A 21,729-nucleotide genomic window follows, 5' to 3' on the forward strand; every position below is an offset into this window, starting at 1 on the left:
CGTTCATCACGCCGAGGAAAAGATTCGATTCCTTACATTGATACAAAGTGTGAAGCCTATTTCTGGTGACCCCCGCGCTCATATTGCTGAAATACTGCTAAGAGAGGGGTAAAACTAAACTCATTCACTACTTCAGTACTCTACTCGAAAAATAATCTCATATCCTTATATACATACATTGACAAAACTTGAACACAAAACACTTTTCTAACCATATGCATTGTTATTGTTACTTATTCCCGGGTAAAAAGGAATATTTTTAAAAAGTGAGTAAATATGGTTCTACTCCTAACTGTTCCAACAGTATCAAGGCAAGGGTCAGCAGAAATGGGCTTCACACAATGTGCCATGTCTCGAACCAGTGTCTTCGGCGTGACGAGCGAACGCTTTAACCACTAGGCTACCCAACCTGTATTTGAAAACAGCAACATTCCATGCTCGCTAAGAACAAAAACGTATGCTAAGTTCTTGTCCAGGGACATATGGAGTTCATCCAGAAGACGACTTTAGAACTATGACGATTATCACACCATTTTAAATCGGCCTCCTTGGTCTGATGGATAGATCACCAGCCTGCAGAACCAAAGGTTCGATTCCGGCCCAGTGGCGTTAATAGATAACACTGGTTGTTACTGGCGTTGGGTCAGTTGGGAGATAAATTATCGAGTCTAATGGGCTATTCATTTTAAACTGAAGCAGTAGTCCGCTCACAGAGGCACGCGCACGCACACATATGTGTGTAATAATCTTAATCTCAAACCCGATTTCCTTCTAATACGAACATCTAGTTGTCGAATCGCTAAAACGTCTTCATAGAAACTTCCTATCTAATTAAGAGTCGTTCCTTCTGACATAGTCTCAGAAGATGGCTTTTGTCACTTGTAACGTGATGTTCATGTCTGTGTCACGTGACTCATGTTGTGGGTCAGATGCGCATGTCAGTGTTACGCCATGTCTTCTCGTCTTCTTGTACATATACGTCATTTTATACACCAGGAAGACTATTTGCTCACTTGGACAAAAAGAACACGTGAGTTGACTGGGCTGACAGTTAATGATGTCGCCAGACATTGTGAAATGGAAATCCTGAGAATATGTCAACTCCGGAAGTAGAATCCGCAAGCCATCTGTCTAAAAGTCAAAGCATTTGTATGTCACGAGAGAGGACTCCCTTACGGGTATAAAATTCTTTTCCGAAAGATATCTACATAACTCACTACAGCATTCTCTACTGTCTATAGTATATATACATATGTACCCCACAAACTTGATTTGGAATAGAGATTTCGAATTTCCATTGGGGCGATGTGATAGCTTAGAGCTTAAAACGTCAGCTGAAGACCCGGGTGCGATTCACCATAGCGGGTACAATGTGGTACCATTTCCGGTGTCCTCAGTTCAGTGAACCACGTTAACAAAGCGGAAGTACAATCATTCCTTTTCCAGAAATATTTCCGAAAAAGTATATTTTCATTGAAAATCAGACATATGATGCACTCTTTAAAAAACAGAAACGTATAGGCGTTTTCAGCGGTTCATTTCGATGAGTTTTGACAGCAATCGTCAGTAAGACAATGTTTGAATCCCTTTCATCAAGTCGCGGTTGTGTACTGCGCGCAAACGCATCGAAACAGTGCTACTTCCTGTTTTAATCTCATTCCAGACTAGCTTTAAGCGCTCTAACTTCCGATATACTATACTTACTTCCGGTACCAGGTTTCCGGTGACAGGCGTATATTCAAAAAACAGTTCTGGTTCCAAACTGCGCTATCGCTAAATATGACTTTACTAGGGAGGACCAAGTGTACAACTATGCTTAGCTGTCATAGGTGTTGAATAGTTGGTTAATTTGTGAACGGTTAGATAGGAAATTTGTTATTTGAGCGATGATGATCGGTTCCGTGCTGTCAACAGACAACTATGAGACCATTTGAAAAGATATAAAACCGAAAGTGCTAGGTCTCGCGAAGTGTCGTGACCTTCTTGCGGGCTCTATTCCTTTCAAGCAGCCGAAGTCAAACTCACTCACTCATACGCTAAACACGTTGCTCGTGTTGTGAATGTCCTTGAAGATGTGTTTGTAAACGTTTTTCATAAAAAATGAAAAAGATATATTACAGGTGCATTCAGAAAGCACATGCAATGTGTCGGACACATGAGTAGAGGCATCGACTATGAAAAGCCAAAGCAAAGTCTTCATTTCATTGGGAGATTTTCTTCGTGACCGAAGATACCAAATGCCAAGACTGAAAGCTACTGACCGAAATATCGCCATTGGATGTTTGGAACCGCGGACTCCCAATCTGCCGTCACAAGACATTTCATCGTCCACCACAGCATCATCTCACCACGACATCGATACAACCGTTTCAATTCGGCCCGAGAATTGGGAGACAGCGTAATGGTATGGGGGACCATGTTTTACACGTTTAGATCAGAGGTAGTTCTGATTCAAGGCAATCTTACAGCAAAGCGCTACATCGACCAAATCTTGCGACCTTACCTCCTCCAACACATCTATCGGCAAACGCTCGACCCTATACAGCTCTTGGCCTTCCAAATCGCCTAATCTGAACCCGGTTGAGCATCCATGGAGCGAACGTGACCGACGCGTCCGTAAGAGACACTATCGACCTCAAACACTCCTAGAACTTCCCAACGCGTTTCACAAAGAATGGCAAAGATTCGCCGAAGAAAAAATCTTCCAAGGCGGTGTCGAGCAGTGACAGCTGCAAGGGGTAGTGTCACCAGGTATTGACCTGAACGCCTCCTTCTGTACTAAGTGGACTGAACGTATTCTGACAATGAAAACTATACACATGTTCAATCGTGTGTCGAATGTCCTTTATCTATGCTCAAGCATAATCGACTTATGTACACTTAATATGTTTAATACACGTCCTCATGTTGGACCTTTGTGTTTCTTTTACCTTTTTATTTTATTTATTGAAGATTGTAAAAAGAGACCCGTACAGGTCCGGGTTAGAATATTGGCCTTCAGTAACCCGTGCTTCTTGTAAGAGGCGACTAACGGGATCGTGTGGTCAGGCTCGCTGACCAGGCTGACACATCGGTTCCCAAGTGCTCAGATCGATGCTCGTGCTTTTATTTTATGTTTTTATACTTTTGCTCTTCAGTTCCTACATTCTGTTCCGTTGAGTTCCACTGACCACGTTTTGGCATGGAAAGTGACGTTTGGGGTCGTCCGAGGTGCATGCTGGGACATGGCGTATGCATGACACCCGTTGCCGTCATGTCTAGTCACCTCCCCGTTATGTCAGCGAATGGCAACTTCCTACAAGTGTTGTTAGCGCTGCCTTGTAGCTGGTATCATGTTTCCTGTCAAAACGGACAGGGTGTCTATGTACCTAACAGTTTTACGATAGGCGCACCTCTTTCAACTAATACCATGCACAGCACGGACGTCAACACTCGTCATTTTCCGTAACCGCGGTATGACCCGAGTGGTTACGAAAGGTCAAGCTGTTCATTTAAAGAAGCGATACCCAAAGGAGTTATAAAGTAACAAAGGCAACAAAGTTAACAATGGAAATCCCTTTTCTACACTGAGGTAATGGAAAAACACAGATAACGCTCAAAACAGCGTATGAAAGATCAGGAAATGCTACCTTTAAATAAAAACACAGGGAAACATCACTCCATTTTGCAGGCATTGACTATGGATCGGCTTTTTCTTCGCGGAAATTAAAATTTTCTTATTTTGGTATTATCAAGGTCAGACTGGTTTGACTTGTTTCGGTGGGAAACTATCAGAATGACCACCCGATCCCGTTAGTCGCCTCTTACGACAAGCATGTGTTACTGATGACCAATATTCTAACTCGGGCCTCCACGGGTCCACAGGAACCAGAGCAAGCCTCACGTGTAAAAGATTTGTGCTCTGAACAATGACTTTGTTTTGATGTAGGTTAGTTGCCGTTCCCGTTAGAACTTTACAGTCAAGCCGACGCTTGTCCTGCCAGTCCCGGAATTTTGTTCTACATGAGACTGTTTGAACACACTGCTGACGCTAAGATTCCGCAAAGGTAGAGTTTTGACAGAAACAAACAACGAAATGTTAATTGAAAATGAGCCGCACTTAGAAGGGAGCCTTGAAAATCTGGACTCGTTTCATTTTGGACTATGGCTTCACATTAATGACAGAGTGGAATGAGCTAGACAAGAAACATATTTTTACCATTTCTCCACGATTGTGCTGATGCGAGTTCTTCTTCTGCAACACGTCGTAAAAACACGTTAACTCAAGGTGTGACGAACATATTCCCTGGTGGTGAGTAGACTGTAATTTCCAAGCGACATAACTCAAAGTAGTTTGGTTTGAAATTTAGTACCGCTAGCAAGAATGTTCCAGCCCAGCATTATGAAGGCCGCGCCGAATCGCTTGCTTTGGGCAGTCTCTTCTTATTTACGAATATGCTTGTTGATTTACAAAAAAGAGAAAGATTGATAAGCAAATTAGCCTGTGGCAGTGGTTATGCTACGTCATCGATGCGCCGGAGTGTATAACGGATCGGGGCCTGTTGCGGGCTCTATTCCTTTCAAGCAGCCGAAGTCAAACTCACTCACTCATACGCTAAACACCATGCTAGTGTTGTGAATGTCCTTGAATACGTAATACAAACTTGGGCTCTAAACTCTCTTAAAATGCTAAGATTCTTCATAGTTTCAACTTTGGGTAACCTGATTTTTTGTGCCTACGGCCAATGATGATGTAAAGCCTACTGACTTGACTGAAGGCCGCGACCGACTTTAATACCCTTGACAGACAGAAACACAATGGTAGTCTTAACAGATAAAAGATGAAAAACAATTGGGCTGTAACGGGCTTTAATCCCTCGTGGCAGACAGTTTCACAAAGTGAGTTCTAATAGATTTATGGCGAGTCGTGAAAGTGCTCCACTGCCCAATCTTAATCTCTTCGTCACTAAATATACATAACAAAAAATACAGCCAAAACTTTCTCAGAATTTGTATTACAGATACAGTGTTCGCGTTAAAGCAGTAACCTGTGTTTTTCACTCAAAAATATCAATTAAAAAAGACAAAAAATATTTTCGGTGCTTGATTTGGACGCATAGGTTGTGATCTATTTAATTGTAAAAAGTACATAAAAACGATAAATTTTGAAATGATTCAGGATAGTAATGAAAATTTCACGCGCGCAAGATTTGGACTACATATTTATAATCTTATTTTTGCATGCACTCGTACAAAGCCTACCGCGAACAATAAGATATGTTGATAGAGTGTTAGTCAGTGAGGGTTTGATGTGTTAGTCAATCAAGAAACAGTGTGTTAGTCAGGGAGGATACAGTATAGCAGTTTTTTTAACACATGTTTTCGTTACATTCCACTTAGGCTAAATATAATGTGAAATGCTTCTTGGGCATCGGCGCGTCACTTTTTATTTGTACGCGTGACAATTCTTTATTGCCTTTTGAAAAAAATAATTTTGACTTAGTCGCGTCCCGATCATCCATTTGTACACTACAAGAATGAATGTCTGTAAGAACGAGTGTCACTGAATCCCAATAACATGTGCTAAACTTCCCAAGCTGTATTTCACAGAGGAAAATATAAAAATGTGTTCCTCCCGAGTCACTTTCATTTCTGTCAAAAAACCTTTTAAACTTCCCACCGCCCTCGTCAATTCTGAAAAAAAGTGTGCTCGAGAAACATTTAATCTTTTGAGGCAGACTTATAAGTCTGCTGTGAAAACACCGAGAACAAGATGTGTTGGCCTTAATTTGTGTTTATCACGTGCCGCACGTGCATATGTTTCAGTGTGCCGACCACTATGCTTACCCTCTTGTAATACAAACCAATAATAGCGATTTGAATCTATGATCATAGTTAAACAACGTTTATCCGAAGTCGAAAAAAGACTGAAATTTAAATATTCAATTGGCAACGTAAAATTATGAGGATTCGCAATCTTAATTTCATTTTATTTAATTTACTTACCTAATTATTTTCACTGCAAACAAATTATAAATCAATACTAGCATGGCCAGATTCAAAGGGAATGGGGTTCATGGGGTTCTAATATTCCAGCAATGTCACTGCTGGGGACTCTAGAAATGGGCTTCAGACATTGTCATCTTATCGGGAATCAAACCCGGGTTTTCAGCGTAACGAGCGGACGCAATGTCCAACAGACTAACTTACCAGCCACATGAGGGATTTGTTGGTTCGGAGTTGCGATACCACGGTTAAGTGGTGTAATCCTGTTACATTTGGTATCTCAGTGGAATGGCACTACAAACACGCACGCGCACGCGCACGCGCACGCGCATGCGCACACATACGCACAAGCATCGAACACGCACACATACGCTTGTAAAAGGCGGCAAATTGGAACTAAAGGCCAGACCCCGACGCCACTTTTACAATATTCCAGCAATATCAGGGTGGGGGACACCAGAAACCAAGCAGTGGTCTTCAGCGTAACGGGCGGGCGTTTTTTTTTGTACCATCAGACTAACCTATCGCCCATGGTTTATGTTACTCATTACCCCTGAATTTCGGCGGGTAATGTTCAGGCAATATTCTACCAATCACTGGATCGTCTGGTTCCGACCCGGTTAATATCAAACACCTGCCATAATTATAGCTGGAACATTCTGCGGCTTAAAGGGTCGGTTTGGTATCTTAAAGCGTTCGATCGTTTCGCTGAGGGCCTGGTTTCAATTCCCTACATGGGTACAATGTGTGAAGCCCATTCCTGATGTCCCCCGTCGAGATATTGCTGGAATATTGCTAAAAGCGGCGTAAAAGCATACTCACTCGCTACCTCACTCTCCGACTTAAGACAACAACCAAGACTCATACAAGTGCAATTATCTTAAGCCTGACACAATCCCCATTTCAACTCGCCCACGGACATCTAAGCGACAAAGAAGCGACCAAGCCAACACTATGAGTCAGTTCCCCATCCTTGTACTCAACCTCTTGCACTCACCTCAACCACGTGTACATCTCTATCCCGGAGAAACATGTCGGCTCTTTCTTCCTCCAACATACATCATCATGGCAAACACGTCAGTTGTGGGTTACATGTCAAACATCAAACTGCCTACTCCAAATTTCCTATGGCATGTTTTAATAATTACGCTCTAAGGCCACGTGAATCTCACAGGTGGCCTTACTCCGTTTCCGTATAGGTTTCAAGTTAGTTGTATTTGAAACACGTAACTCCACCTTTCTAAGCTACGTGCATCTATCAGAGGCGTTTTTATGTTGAAAAGGGTTAGGGTTGGCAGAAATAAACCATAATCGATAATTATCGATCGGAAAAAGCAATAATAACTATCGTTTTAAACATTTTTGACAGAAAAAAATTCTTTTTTCTCACACAATACGTAATTTGAGGACTTTGTGATAAACAATGTTCAGGACGCTTTAATAATCCATACAAGAACATGTCACCACTCACTAGTGATGTGAAATAAACTGACGAGCAAAAGAAACTACACAGGTTGTGTTTCTTACGGTAATATGAAAATAACGAAACCTTTCGATGAAATGGAACATGTATGTTGAAGCACACTGAAATCCACGTGCTTTATCAGCAAAATGATATTGTACCAACACTACAGCGAGTAGTGATGACCACTGCAGATGGTTTCCACGGTGCTGGAAGGTCAAGGCCTTCCACACAGCAGTGACATTCCCGTAGCCCGTTCTTGTTGCGCCGAATTCAGTCTTGGCACTTTCTTGTGATTTTTTTGTGAAATGATTGTTCAGTCTCCACGGCAAACAGGTTTTTCATATCTTCCGTACTTGGGACAACAATCACAACATTTCAAAAATTCGTACAAAAACACGTACAAATGATTTTGGTTGCATTTTGGCAAATGAAACATGATAGTTGCGTTCTATGCAGTCAGTGTTCTTCAATATTTTTTAAACGTAAGTTTGGGATTGCAGCAACAATTACACGTGTACTTTCTTTTGCTCGTCAGTTTATATTCATTTCTTTCAGACTTTTATTTGGTATTTTTGCTGAAAGTGACTCATCGATATTTATCCATTTTGTACAGACAGATTTCATTTCATTATAAGGCCACTGGCCAAAATACATTTATAACATGAACCAGATACACAGCATGCTTTAATTCTGATTTTGCTTTAATAAGCCGTGTAACTTTAAAGGTAATAGCACAAATTCTGCAATGTAGTTTTTCAAGTTAATTGTAGCAAACCTTATAGTGTGCTCATCGTTGGATTTTGAATGGTTTTAAACGTGCTTTCGTCAGTTCACTATATGATGGGCACTTTAATAGCACATGGAACTCATCCTCGATGATATAAATGGTATTTTTCCTGCATGTCTTGCATAACCTTTCTTCACTCGGAATATTGTTATGGCGGCCTAGTTCGATTTCTGTTTTAAAGTTGGAACACCGGAATTTAGCTGATATTCTGGGTGGTTGAAAAGGGAGGTCAAGTGTCAACGTTGAGCATAGATTTGAAATGTCTGTAGGTTGAACACTTATTGCATAAATATAGATAAGCATGCTAGTCTTGAGTAAAAGTATCGTTTAGTCGTTGTTTAAAAGTTGATATGAAGGTGTCTGTATTTCCTATCGATTATTTATCGATATTTAGTTAAAGACTATAGACCTATAACGAAGTGGTACATATTGTGGTATAACTTTTTTATATTGTGCAACATTGTTTCAAATGCTGTACTTTGCACATGTTGTAAAGCTAGGTGAGCCTTATTTATATTTATACTAGATTTAGAAGGGTTAATCTGGAAAGTGCTACAAAGAATCTATTCCAAAACCATCCGCCCTAGACAGGTGCATATGTATTCTTGCCTCGTATCTTACATTACATCTCAAGTCACCAGGAGACCAGCATTGTGCGTGATGATCCTAACCTGCATAGGCTAAACATGCTTGTCATAAAAGGTGACAATGCTTGTCGTAAGAGGCGACTAAGAGGCGGACTTGGTTGAAATCGCTTCCCAACTGCGCAGACCGATGCTCGTGTTGTTGATCACTGGAATGTCTGGTACAGACTCGGGTTATTTACAGACCGCCGCCATATAGCTGGAATATTGCTTAGTGCGGCGTAAAACTACATTCACTCACACGCCTAAATAAGAGATGGACTATTATTACTGAGCAGTGAGTATTACCATCTTTGCTCTTACTGCTACTTTCGCTGCCTGTGTATTATAGCACAGGATGTACACAGCAGTGATACCTCTGTATTGTTTTAGTAATAACTTAGTTAATTTTAGAATGCAGCAGTAATTTAAAAAATGCTAAGAAAATGGTTTTGGGCGCTCATGTTATAATATTATATATAGGAAAGTGTGAACTGTAAAAGAGCGTTATGCTGCTGACAATGTGTCATAGATAACTGTAGCAGTGTCGAAATGTAATGCCTTGTTTAGTTTTGAATTACATGTATTTCCATTGTTTTGTGTTGTGCTGGTATATGTTAAATTTCCGTATACTTAATGACAGGAAAAGAACCGATATGTTCACGTATCATAGTGTGCTGGTCAAACAACATTACGGTGACCACTTCAGATGCAGGGTTGACTTGGAATGCTAGGTGTCATCATCGGTACTTGAATCATCCAGATGGATGATGACGGGGCAATTGTATTGTAATTAACACCGTCTGATCTGCGATAGTCCCCTTCGATTTTCAGCACATGACCTTCAGCCTTTTTGCCACACGTCCGGGGTAATTCTAGCAAAGGAGGCATGGACCAGGACCTTGACATCAGATGGTTTGACCGTGTTGTTGTTTCTGGATATAGGCCCTTTGCAATTAGCCCAGATGAGCTCAATGGGGTTCAGCTCACAGTGCCTGACTGGTGAAAGGAGGACAAAGTGACCATGTCGAAAAGGCAGGTCACCGGTGAGGTACTGGACTGGTTTTTGGTTTGTTTGTTTTTTGTTTTTGTTTTTTTTATATATATATATATATTTTATTTTATTTATTTATTCTTTTTTTTGCTTGTTTGTGTGACAGTAGCCACACATGATCAGCTGAGCTGTTTTTGTTTACCAACGTTTCGTCAAGATAAACGCACTGAAAACCTTGGTTTCGATATTGCTCGATGGACTTTAGATTACGATTACATGGACACAGTTGAATATTTTTCCCTGAAGACATGTCTACCATCCCAGCGTTGACGTGACACGATTATGGTGTCTTTTATTTCCTCTTGTATTTTGGCACAGGTTGGTGGTATTTTCCTTTCATACAACTTCAGGACAGCTTGATCAAAACTGTCCAGCTAGTGTTTAGTACCTGCCTTATTATTGTCCCCGGCCGCAACGCAACGTACGTACGTCCCGATTCTTGTTAACGCGCTATTTCATGAACTATTACACCCAATATCTTCAAATTTGGTGACAGCCTACATTGGGGGATTACAAAGACACCAGCCTGTTTCGGTGACCTTGAACTTATTTTCACGGTCACCACAACACTATGGCCACTTTTCAGATTCTTGTTAATGTGATATCTCAAGAATTATTTTATTTGATGTCTTCAAATTTGGTGACGGCCTGCATTTGGAGAGTCTACATTTGGGGATTGTGCAAACAAAATATGACCACAATACTTTGTCCACTTTTCGAACTTGTGTTAACGCAATATTCCATACAACATTGCAACCAATGTCCTCAATTTTTTGCTCGCTCCTTTATCAGGACCATTGTCGTAGGCTACGTAATGTAGTAACTGTTCTCCTTCCAACAACTCCACAACTGCATCAGTTTATCCAGAAAGCTGTCCGTCAGCCATTTTAACAATACGATCACCATGTTTAACCTAACAATCCACAAAGATTGCCCAAACCTATTTGTATAACATACGGCCCAATTCTGAGGAGTTAAGCACGTTCAAAACAAGAGTCATCAGGAGACGACATATCCCCCCGGCCCCCACATGTTTAAAAGGACAAATCATCTGACAGTTACTTAATGTGTTTTTGAGACTAAGTTTGAATTGTTTCCATGGAATTCATGCAAAATATAAATGCCATATATCAGCAATCGGAAAAAGGTCACCATTTCATGATCTGTCAAGATCTGTTGAAAGATATGAAATGGTTTGAGTTGTGCTCCAGAAACGAAGTCCAAAGAGTGTCCATGGAAACAGAGAAAATAATAAATCACAAAAACCTGCAAATACCAAAAGGCACCACTTTGGGGTCTGCCACACACATCTACCAAGTTACACTGACAGATATAAAAGGTATTTGAGTTCTGCTCCGGAAACGAAACACACTTCTCACTTTTGGGACTAAGTTCGAAACGTTTTCATGGAAACCAAGAAAACAGTAAATAAAAAAAACTGTAAATAGCAAAAGGCACTTCAGGTTGTGACCGTTATATCTACCAGGATTTGCCGAAAAATACTAAATGGTTTTTGAGTTCTGCTCCGTAAACGAAGCCCACCCCACCATTAGACCACCCCACCAAAGAAGTGTTCCATGGAAAAAAAATCAAATAAAACTGCCAAAAAACTGTAAATAGCAAAATGCACAACCGTAGATTGAGATTATTATATCTGTCAATTTTGGTCTAAAAATATTGAACGGCTTTTGAGTTATGCTCCGGAAACAAAATGATTACGGACAGACAGACGAGGCGTCGACGATTTCCCCCAGCCGATAAAAATGTTTCATATGTTGATTGTGCAATGCTCAAGCAAGATGAGCCTTCTCCTGAAGTAGTCAGAAATAGTGAGCGAGTTTAGGTTTACGCTGTTTTAAGCAATATTCCATCAATATCAGGGTAGGGGAACACCTCAGCCGGGCTTCATGCATTGTACCCATATGGGGAAATTGAACCAGACTCATTCCGCATGACAAGTGGATACTTTAACCATTAGGCTACCCCAATGCCCCTAGCGCGGACCAGAAAATCCTGTCACCAATACCATGCAATCATAATTGGCAATCAACTGTCACAATGTAGGAATCAACTGGAAATACATGTTGCCAGTGTTAAAGTGCTCCTTTCAGGTGAAAAAGGACTGAAGGAGTTCTCCCCCCTTCCACAGATCCTGACAGCAGACTGAACTCTCTCAACAGTGCATACTCAGCAATTGGTGGTGAGGTATTTCCAGTCAAAGTGTATCGAAGTATAAGAACCCTATGTTAGCCATGAAATTTAACAGACAGTGTAACTATCTGTCTGTGATTTCATGATAAGAAGCTATCAACCAAATCTCCAAGTCTGCTACAATGAACATGAGCTACAGTAGGTTATGTATAAAAGCATTCAGTATCAATGGTATCCTTGCAGTGGATTCAGAGGGTTTCTTGAGGCGTACAGCCCTGAAAAAAAGACTTGATTATCTACAGACCGCCACCAAGTAGCAACAATCAATCCAATGAAGACCCTTGAAATTGTGGGGTGCTGTGAGTCCCTAGTATATTTTGTCAAGCTAGCAGAGATCTAGGAGACTTGTACACAACAGAAATCCCACACACCTGGACACAACAACAGAAAATGAAAAGGGTTCCCAAGTTTAATGTGTCCAATAAGTCTGTACAGTTAGAAGACCATCTTGTGTGGGAACTCCTTGGTGCGGAGTGAGAACATGGAGCCAAGATATCCGAACAGGAGCTTCTTCTCTGGATTCTTCCTGAGGACATCTAGCAGCTGCTTGTCAACCTCCTTCTGGTCAGCCTTGCGCTGCTCAGACACTTGGTACCTCTGAAACATCACAGGAGGGACCATTAACCAACAGGTCAAACATCAAGTTTCTGAATTTAAGTCTTTTTCCCCTTGCCTTGTAGATGAATGGGTAACAGTGTTCACACAGATTATCAGCAATCAATTTGAAGGGCTATTCATGGGCCAATCAACAAGGTCGGTCAAATGACCATAAGACCATTAGCAATATTGCAGCAAATATTACAGCAATATCACAGTGGGGGAAACCAAAATTGTTCTTCACACAAAAGTAGGTGGAGAGTGAGTGAGTTTAGTTTTACACCACACTCAGCAATATTGCAGCTATATGGCAGCAGTCTGTAAATACTCAAGTCTGGACCAGACAATCCAGTGACCAATAACATGAACTGATGACATGTGTCGACCAAGTCAGCGAGCCTGACCACCCGATCCGGTTAGTCGCCTCTTACAACAAGCATAGTCGCCTTTTATGGCAAGCATGGGTTGCTGAAGGCCTATTCTACCCAGACCTTCATGGGTCAGTAGGTGGAGAATGGAACCAAGGAATTCAAGAAAGAGTGACAAGCAGACAAACCAGTTGGCTGAAGTTTTAACCCAGGAAGTTTTGCCGAATACTTGGCCTTTCAAGGCAAATCACTGGCAATTAGGGTATTTTCAAGGCTAAAACAAATTAAGGGCTTTTTAGGATAATATATCTAAATTTCAGACTTTTTAAAGCAAACCCTGATGATAGATCATATTGTATTATGGTTTGTTGACAGAGAATTCATACTCAAAACTTACACTTTAACATAATGCACTATTAGAGGAACTACATAATTGCAAAACTTCCTTCAATACGACATTTGTTATACAAGCAGATGTTTTACAGAAACAGACTTACGTTTGACTATTTTAGATTTTAGACTTCAAAACACATGCTCACCTCTTTTTTTGTGTCAAAAATCTCTCCCTCAGTTTGCTTGGCCTTTCGCTGCTTGGATCTGCGGAAATAATCATCATTAAGCCTGTCGGGCAGTTTCACTCCCTTAATGTCCAACCTGGTCTTGGTGGCGATCACATAGATCTGGTTGATGCGACGAAGGGGGCAGTTGTTCAGCTGGTAGGGTCCTGTGGAAGAGATCACAGTAGGAGACATGACACCCATCAAGAGGTTTACAGATGATCAGAAAGAAAGGGTGGAATAACATCACTTTGAACAGTACAATATTCCAATTATATCATGAATAACATCACTTTGAACAGTGCAATATTCCAATTATATCATGAAACGAAAAACCAAAATCACGAGAGTTAGAGACATTTCTAACTGGCAGCCATGAATGCAGGCATGTTTGCAACATTCCAAGAATCAAAATCTGGGTGAGAATCACAATCATGAGAGGCTGACGAATAGCTGCATATAATGGGTCGCACATGGCCACTACAGTTTATAGTCTATCTATACTACCAATCAAAAGTTTAAACTCACTGCAGCCACTTACTTCAGTCAACTGTTCCAAACTGTTCAAAGGTACTGTTTACATATGAACTGATGTATTGTAAAACAAATTCATATTGTTGAAAAGATTTTTGTCTTGAGTTCCATAGATTATGAATCTCTGTGAAAATGCAGCTATTTCCATGCATGATGTTTGCATATACTTTCCAGCAATTTTATGTATGATCCCCGTGCAATTCACATGCATGAAGTCTGCAGTTGGTTCCCTAAAGTTATTGGAGAAATTCATCTTCAAAGTAACCATATAAATGTGCGTAACATATGAGTGCTTTAAGAGATGGATAGTGTATACAATGGAAGATGTCCAAACCAGCCTCTGGCCATTCTGGCAAGCTGTCAATACTGGCATAAAATCTCAGAGGCATGTGTGGCTTTTACATTTATCAACAATCTGGCACATTATCTATAATGGATTATTTCTTCAGTCCGGGTGCGTGCCGTTTTAGACAACTTTCACTGTAATTGGCCAATGGCACTCTCTAACACCTATGTCTTTTTTGTCATGACCATCACCCCCACCTTGTTACAGAGTAATCATAGCTACATTGATCCACAGTGTGTTAAAGTCTCACTTAATGTGAGTGAGTGAGTTTAGTTTTACGCCGCACTCAGCAATATTACAGCTATATGGCGGCGGTCTGTAAATAATCAAGTCTGGACCAGACAATCCAGTGATCAACAACATCAGCATCGATCTGCGCAATTGGGAACCGATGACATGCGTCAACCAAGTCAGCGAGCCTGACCACCCGATCCCGTTAGTCGCCTCTTACGACAAGCTGAGTCGCCTTTTATGGCAAGCATGGGTTGCTGAAGGCCTATTCTACCCCGGGACCTTCACGGGTCCTCACTTAACCCTTATCAGGCCAAGCTTTTTATACCCCACAAAGTGCCAAGCCGGGCCTTAGAGGCCCGGCCATCCCCCTTCCTTTGTTGTGATACCAACAGAAAAATGAAAGGACTTCATTTGAATCTACTAATGTGCCATTCACTGTAGACATCATGGGGCCCTGAAGAGGCATCTGAGGGCAAATGGGTGAGAATAGCTATTATCTTTTGTGATGAAATGATTTTTGAAAATACGTTTAGTTGTATTTTAAAGGTGGATTTTATTAAAAACTGAACTTTCAGATTTCAAATCTTGATTTTTTCTGTCTTCATGTACAAGACATAAATGCTTGTGTATTTTCCCGATCTTGGGGTAATTTTCAAGGTTAAACCATGAATATTAACAAATACAATGCTGATTAAATTGGAAAATGACATTATGAATAAATAGTATCAGCTACTAATAACTGTGTCTCAACATTGTTGTCATGTCTGTTGTTCATTCTCAATTGCTTTTTCAGTCTTACTGCTTCCCAGGGATTCATACATGTTTTGCTGCACCATGGTGACAGTCGCAAAGCTGTGTACAGAGCTATGTATGGACAGCTGATCGTACGTATTAATTATTTAATTTTTTGAAAACCACCCATTGGTTCATAATTGGTAAATGACTTATTCAAGATGATGTTATATGTTTCAGTATGGGGGAAAGATAGCGGAACCAGGCACTACTCTTGTGTACCCTGAGGAGATCAGATCTGTTGTTCGAGAGCGTTTCCCAGATCCGTCTGCTGGTACATATGATGCACAGTATAGTGATGACAAGGTATGGCCATTTGATACATGTGACATTTTGTATCCGTTTTTCAAGCAACATTTCGGTCAGTACTAAGTTTTTACTTTATTGTCTTTGAATTTTGTACTTTTCTCTATTCCAGAGCTCTCGACACCTGACCTCGACGCAGATGGTGGCACATCAGTGGCGTTCTCCTCCAGCATCATGTGCACTGTGCAGAAAACCTGCCTCTAAACCCTACTAAGGTAGATCATGTATCAACGGAAGAAATAAAAGAACTTGAAATGATTTATTTGTTTATGTATAGCATGTAACTGAACAGTGGTTTTACATGGAAACATTTGTCTCAAACACCGTACAAAGACTTATGGAAATTTAAACTAATGCAGTGTTACAGAGTGCAGTGAGCAATAGTAATCGCACTCATGTCATCAGTCCACAACGTCGCTCACTCTTTACAGTCATCACACACAATTGTGGAAGAACTGTGCTCCTTGCACACATTGCGGTAACATTTGCTGCACACCAACTTGGTCTTCCTATCCTTCTTGCTGTCACAGATGCAACATCGTCCACGCTTCACGGGGTCCTCTTCAGTATCTTGAGGTGCTCCATCAGGGAGGACACATCGAATGTCCTGTTGTATATCTCTTGATAGACCAACTGGGTTTGCCCTTCGTCTTTCAATCTGTGGACGTATCAGGTCTTCAGCAACAGCCTGTAGATATGCATGTCTTCGATCATTGTTTGACGTCTTCCAGATGACATATGCTGCTAGTCCTGCAATGTCAAGCATGTTGAAGAACATGACAAGTGGCCAACGCTTTGTCTTGCGTTTGGTAGTATACTTGTGGGCCATATGATCCATAGTGTCAACTCCCCCTTTTGTGGCATTATAGAAGAGAATTATTTCTGGCTTCTTCTTGGCGGACTGGTCCACCTCTTTGTCATTGTGCATGGTACTGAGCACTGTCACACACTTCCTCTTCTTACACTGATACGAGACAATTGTTGTCTTGTCATTGAACCCAAAAGTAGAGTCATGGAGCTGCCTGCCAGTCTTTGCAGTAAAATCCGTTGGAAGGAAGCGCTTGTTTTGTCGAACAGTTCCAACAAGTGTCAGTCCATTGGAGAGCAACTCCTTTGCAAGATGAAGATCAACAAAAAGGTTGTCTGCAGTGATGTTCCTATTTGACTGGAAGAATGGATGACACAAGTCCAAAGTGATTTGTCTGCCTAGACCAACTTGTCTGTTATGACCTTTTCCGACATATGGGATGCATTTCAGAGGGTAGAAACTGTCAGAATCCACAATCCAAAAGAGCTTTATGCCATATTTGTCTGGTTTCATAGGCATATACTGGATGAAAGAACACCTCCCTCTGAAGGGAACCAGCTGCTCATCAACGGTCAGATTTGTGCCTGGAATATAGTGGCGGCTAAGACAGGAGTGGAATTTCTCCCAAACATCACGAAATGGGGCAAACTTGTCTTTTTCTTTCCTGGCTGACCTGGTGGATTTATCGTCAAACCGAAGAAATATTAAAAGTTCTTTAAATCTGCCTCGGGACATTGCAGCTCTGATCAAAGGAATGCCATATGATTTGGTCCACAGTACTTCTCTATTGACCATATTCTGTTTCTGGTGCCCAAGGGTTATCAACATTCCAACCAGAGCACTGATTTCAACAACATCAGTATTATTTCATTTTTTGCCCTTCTCATCATACATTCTCTTCCCCTCAAGATTTGTGCATTGAACAATATCTTTTATGAGAGTTTCCGCAATCAAAAGATTGAAAGCATGGACCTCTTTGGTGACATGATCGGCATTTACTACTTTTTTGAGAGGGCCACGAAGAATGTTGCGCTGGGGAACACGTGAGATTTGGGGTGGCTGAAATGCCCATTGTGTGCCATCTTTTCCACTGTAAAACCCTTCTGCAACACCAGACAAGTCGGCTTCCTCTTCAGAGCTGTCACTGGAACTACTACTGTCACTGTCGTCATAATGAGGAACAAATTCACTGTCAGATACACTATCTGACGTAAGTCCTGTCCAATTCATCATTGACTGGTAAACTTGACACCAAAGAAATACCAGAGGTACTATTTCGTGATCGACGTCTCACTGACTGCTAACTCCTGTGTTCAAGAGCTCACTTAGGGATTTTTGCCATAGGCACCATGAGAAAGAGGGGGGTGACCGGGCCTAATAGGCCCGGCTTGGCACTTAGTGGGTTAAAGATTTAATTTTCAAAATATTTTCTTTTTTGGGAAAGAATAACCTTATTTAGATTTCATTGGCATGTAAGCGTCAAGAAACTTGAGGAATACCTGGAATATGACATTTCATCATCCAACGGTTTTGCAGTTATTACATGATTTATGCCCCTTCGGGTCCAAAAATACCCACTTGGCCTGATAAGGGTTAATGTAAAATGGGAAACAGGACATGAGATCACCCACTACAGTTATTAGAGTGAGTGTATTTATATGCCACTTTGGACTATATTCAAAATAACACTACAAAAGACACCAGAAATAGGAATCACACATTATAAACATGTGTATACCCTTTGGAGACATGTGTTAAGTTACATGATGGCCTATACCAATGTTTGCATCAAAAACACATAAAACTAGGCAATACATGAGTTATGCCCTTTTACTTTCACAACAGTACCTTCCCATCACGTTAACAGAAGGGACCACAAAACATTAACACTCTGATCCCATGGTGAATGACTTTAGTTTCAAGCCACACTCAACAATATTCCAACCACATGGTTGCAGTTCATAAATATCTGAGACTGAACCAAACCATCCACTGATCAACAGCATGAGCATCAATCTGCACAACTGGGAACAGCCTGATCCTGTTAGTCACCTCATACGACAAGCATAGACACCTTCAGTGGCAAGCATGAGTTGCTGAAGGCCTGTACTACCGATCTTCACAGGTCATGAACCTCAGAGCCTCAGCTTAATGTGAAAATGACAAACACTTGGACTACTGACGGGCTCTTTTCACATCATAAATCATGATGAGTGCAAAAGTTATTATCGTGTAAACGCAGAAACCCATGTTTTTCATATAATGAAGAAACAAATGCAAAAAGTATTTTGTGTGCATTTTGGATGCTTAGATTCCAATGTGCTTAATTTCAAAAGTACCTTAAAACAGCAACATATATAAAAAAACAGACATTTTGAAATGATTCTGGATTGTAAAGTATATTCCATATGCATATGATTTTGACTACATATTTATAATTTCATTTCTGAATGCACCCTTTCAAAACCTACAGTAAACACTGGTAGTCAGTATTTTGTTGTTTTTGTTTAGTTTGTTTTTTAACACAGCCCTTAGCAATATCACAGCTATATGACGGTGCTGGTCTATAAATTATCAAGTCTGGACCACACAAACCAGTAATTAACAGCAAGAACATCTATCAACACAATTGGCATACGATCCAAGGCAGTGAGCCCTGAAAACACACCTCTTATGACAGGTACAGCTTGACTGAGAAACCTTTACAGTCAAATGAGAGGATTAGGGCACAGAACTATGATCATGATGGCAATTACTGGATTGAATGGTCTGAAACATTACTATGTACAGCCTGCTGTTATACAGCTGTAAATTGTTGATGTGGTATTTTTACACAAGTTAAAGGATAAAAAGTACAATCTTTGAATTTGAATCTATGAGTGGGAGAGGAGAGAATGACCAGTGCAGCCACTCACCAGTAACGAGGAGCAATCCGGAATTCAACTGCTTCAGGAAAACAACACGCTGAAACAAATGAACACTGACAATCACTTGAATCAACATTGACAACTGGAAAATCATTATAAACTGTAATATGTATGGCTCTTTCTTTTATGCTTGTTAAATCAAGACAAGTAACTGATGCAGTCTTAAGACTAGTAAAACTGATTTGTGATCCATATAATTGGAAGGAGCCCGAATTGTCTTGATTGCAGTACTTATCGGTGCATGTTTTGTTTTGCACAATGTTGTCATTGTGGCCCGGTTTTGCCCACTAGTTTTGTGGTGGGGTTTACGATTACAATTGATGATTTGACCTCCAATTATCTATCTGCATATTTTGAGTGCAATACACTAACCAGAACTATTTAACAAGAAGTAAGCGGGTTCAGTTTTACTCAAAAACTGACAATATTCCAGCCATATTAGAGCAGTTTGTAAACAAGTGTAGAAGTGAGATCAGGTCACATACCCATGCTTTCCACTTTGGGGCATAGAAATGACCGATATTGATATATAATATGACAAGGATCTGCAGCTCACAAAACTTTCTCCTTGATTCTACTACACTTTAAATACATGCTAGATAACAGTTTGCCACATGCACCTTTATTTGCATCTATGAATTGAAGAAACAAACTATTTAGAATCAATCAGAACTAAAATTGTACTTATGACATGAACAAAACGAAAGTTAACATCACACTTTGAATAACCACATTTTGCAAATAAATAGCCCAAGGCATACCCATGAGTCATGAATAACATGTGTATTAAGTTTGGTGAGAGTAGCATGTATAATTTTGGTGATATGTTGTGGCAAGGTAACCATCAAACACATTTGGCATCAAGTTGTGTTTTCATGGAAACAGCAAAATACAAAATTCTGTAAACTTAATAATAGCAAAAAGCACATCTATGGGTAATGATGAACATGACATAAGTTTGGTGAACCAAGCATGTAAACTTTACAAGATATGCTCCGGACCAAGTTTTGGCACGGAAGGAATGAACGGTATATACCCTATTACTTTATAGCAGGGGGATAACGATCGAGTCTGGACCAAATAATCCAGTGACCAACAACATGGCATCAATCAACACAATTAGGATATGATGACATGTGTCAATCAAGTCAGCAATCTTGACCACTCAATACCGCTAGTCACCTTTTACAAAAATGAGTCATCAGAACAATTCTAACCTGAATCTTCACTGCTCGAAAATAGTTAGGTCTCCACCTCAACACAAGCAAGATAATGAGTCAGTATCATAATAAGCGCTCTTACCTTTCCCTTATGTCTGCCAGCGACAATGATGAGGATAGTGCCGGGGCTGATGGAGGACCTCAGCTTGTGTGTATGGTTTTTGAATGCCTTCTGTTTGTGTTTCAGGTCACGAGGCTGGTCTTCTGTTGGGTAGTAACGGGGCTGTGAAAAAAACAAACTCAGTTAGCAGGGAACAGCAAGGTATATGCCATACTCATATTCCCACAACAATAGAATAAGTTTATATTTCTGCCACACACTTTCAAAGAATGAACATTGTCCACAGACTGATTTCTTAGGATATCAACTTTGAGGTCATGTCACTGATGTCACAAGCATCAATACGTTAAAAGTGTTTTTTTCAGGACTGCATTTCTCTAACTCATGTCTAGCAAACTCACATATCTGGTGATGGCCACACGTCTAGTTCCTCCATTTTTGTCTCCACCAATCTTTTTTTCAACGTATGTTGGTTTCTTGACCTTTTTCTTAGCCGCTAGGGCTCCTGGCGCTGGTTTGGGACCCATCTAAAACATGTTAGAAATAAACATTTGAAGACTAACCAGTCCTGACAGAGTTAAAACTGATCATTCTAATCAATGCATAATTCATTGATCACGTAAGCTAAGACTATGAATGAGCTTATCATTATGCCATACTCAGCAATATTCCAGCTTTAAGGTGGCAGTCTGTAAATAACTGAGTCTGGATCAGACAATCCAGACATAACAGCATGAGCATTGATCTGTGCTCTACAACTTAGAAAAAAAAGCATCACTTTCCAGGTATACAAAAAGTGCAAAAAGACTTGTTGGTATGTTATCAACCATCAGTGTGACTGATCATTGCTTAAT

At 40.5% G+C, this 21,729-nt stretch overlaps 1 protein-coding gene across 1 annotated transcript; it reads right to left on the reverse strand.

Moving 5' to 3' along the window:
- Window positions 1-12,521: 12,521 nt before the first annotated feature.
- Window positions 12,522-21,421, reverse strand: LOC137298494 (large ribosomal subunit protein eL6-like). Its single transcript, XM_067830786.1, has 5 exons — window positions 21,277-21,421; window positions 20,897-21,037; window positions 19,583-19,631; window positions 13,630-13,814; window positions 12,522-12,722 (listed from the first exon to the last, which is right to left on the reverse strand). Exons 1-5 carry the CDS (start codon window positions 21,400-21,402, stop codon window positions 12,561-12,563), a joined length of 663 nt encoding a protein of 220 aa, XP_067686887.1. The 5' UTR covers window positions 21,403-21,421; the 3' UTR covers window positions 12,522-12,560.
- Window positions 21,422-21,729: the final 308 nt, after the last annotated feature.

The sequence above is a fragment of the Haliotis asinina genome, chromosome 1 (assembly GCF_037392515.1).
Source record: "Haliotis asinina isolate JCU_RB_2024 chromosome 1, JCU_Hal_asi_v2, whole genome shotgun sequence".
Classification (NCBI taxonomy): Eukaryota; Metazoa; Mollusca; class Gastropoda; order Lepetellida; family Haliotidae; genus Haliotis; species Haliotis asinina.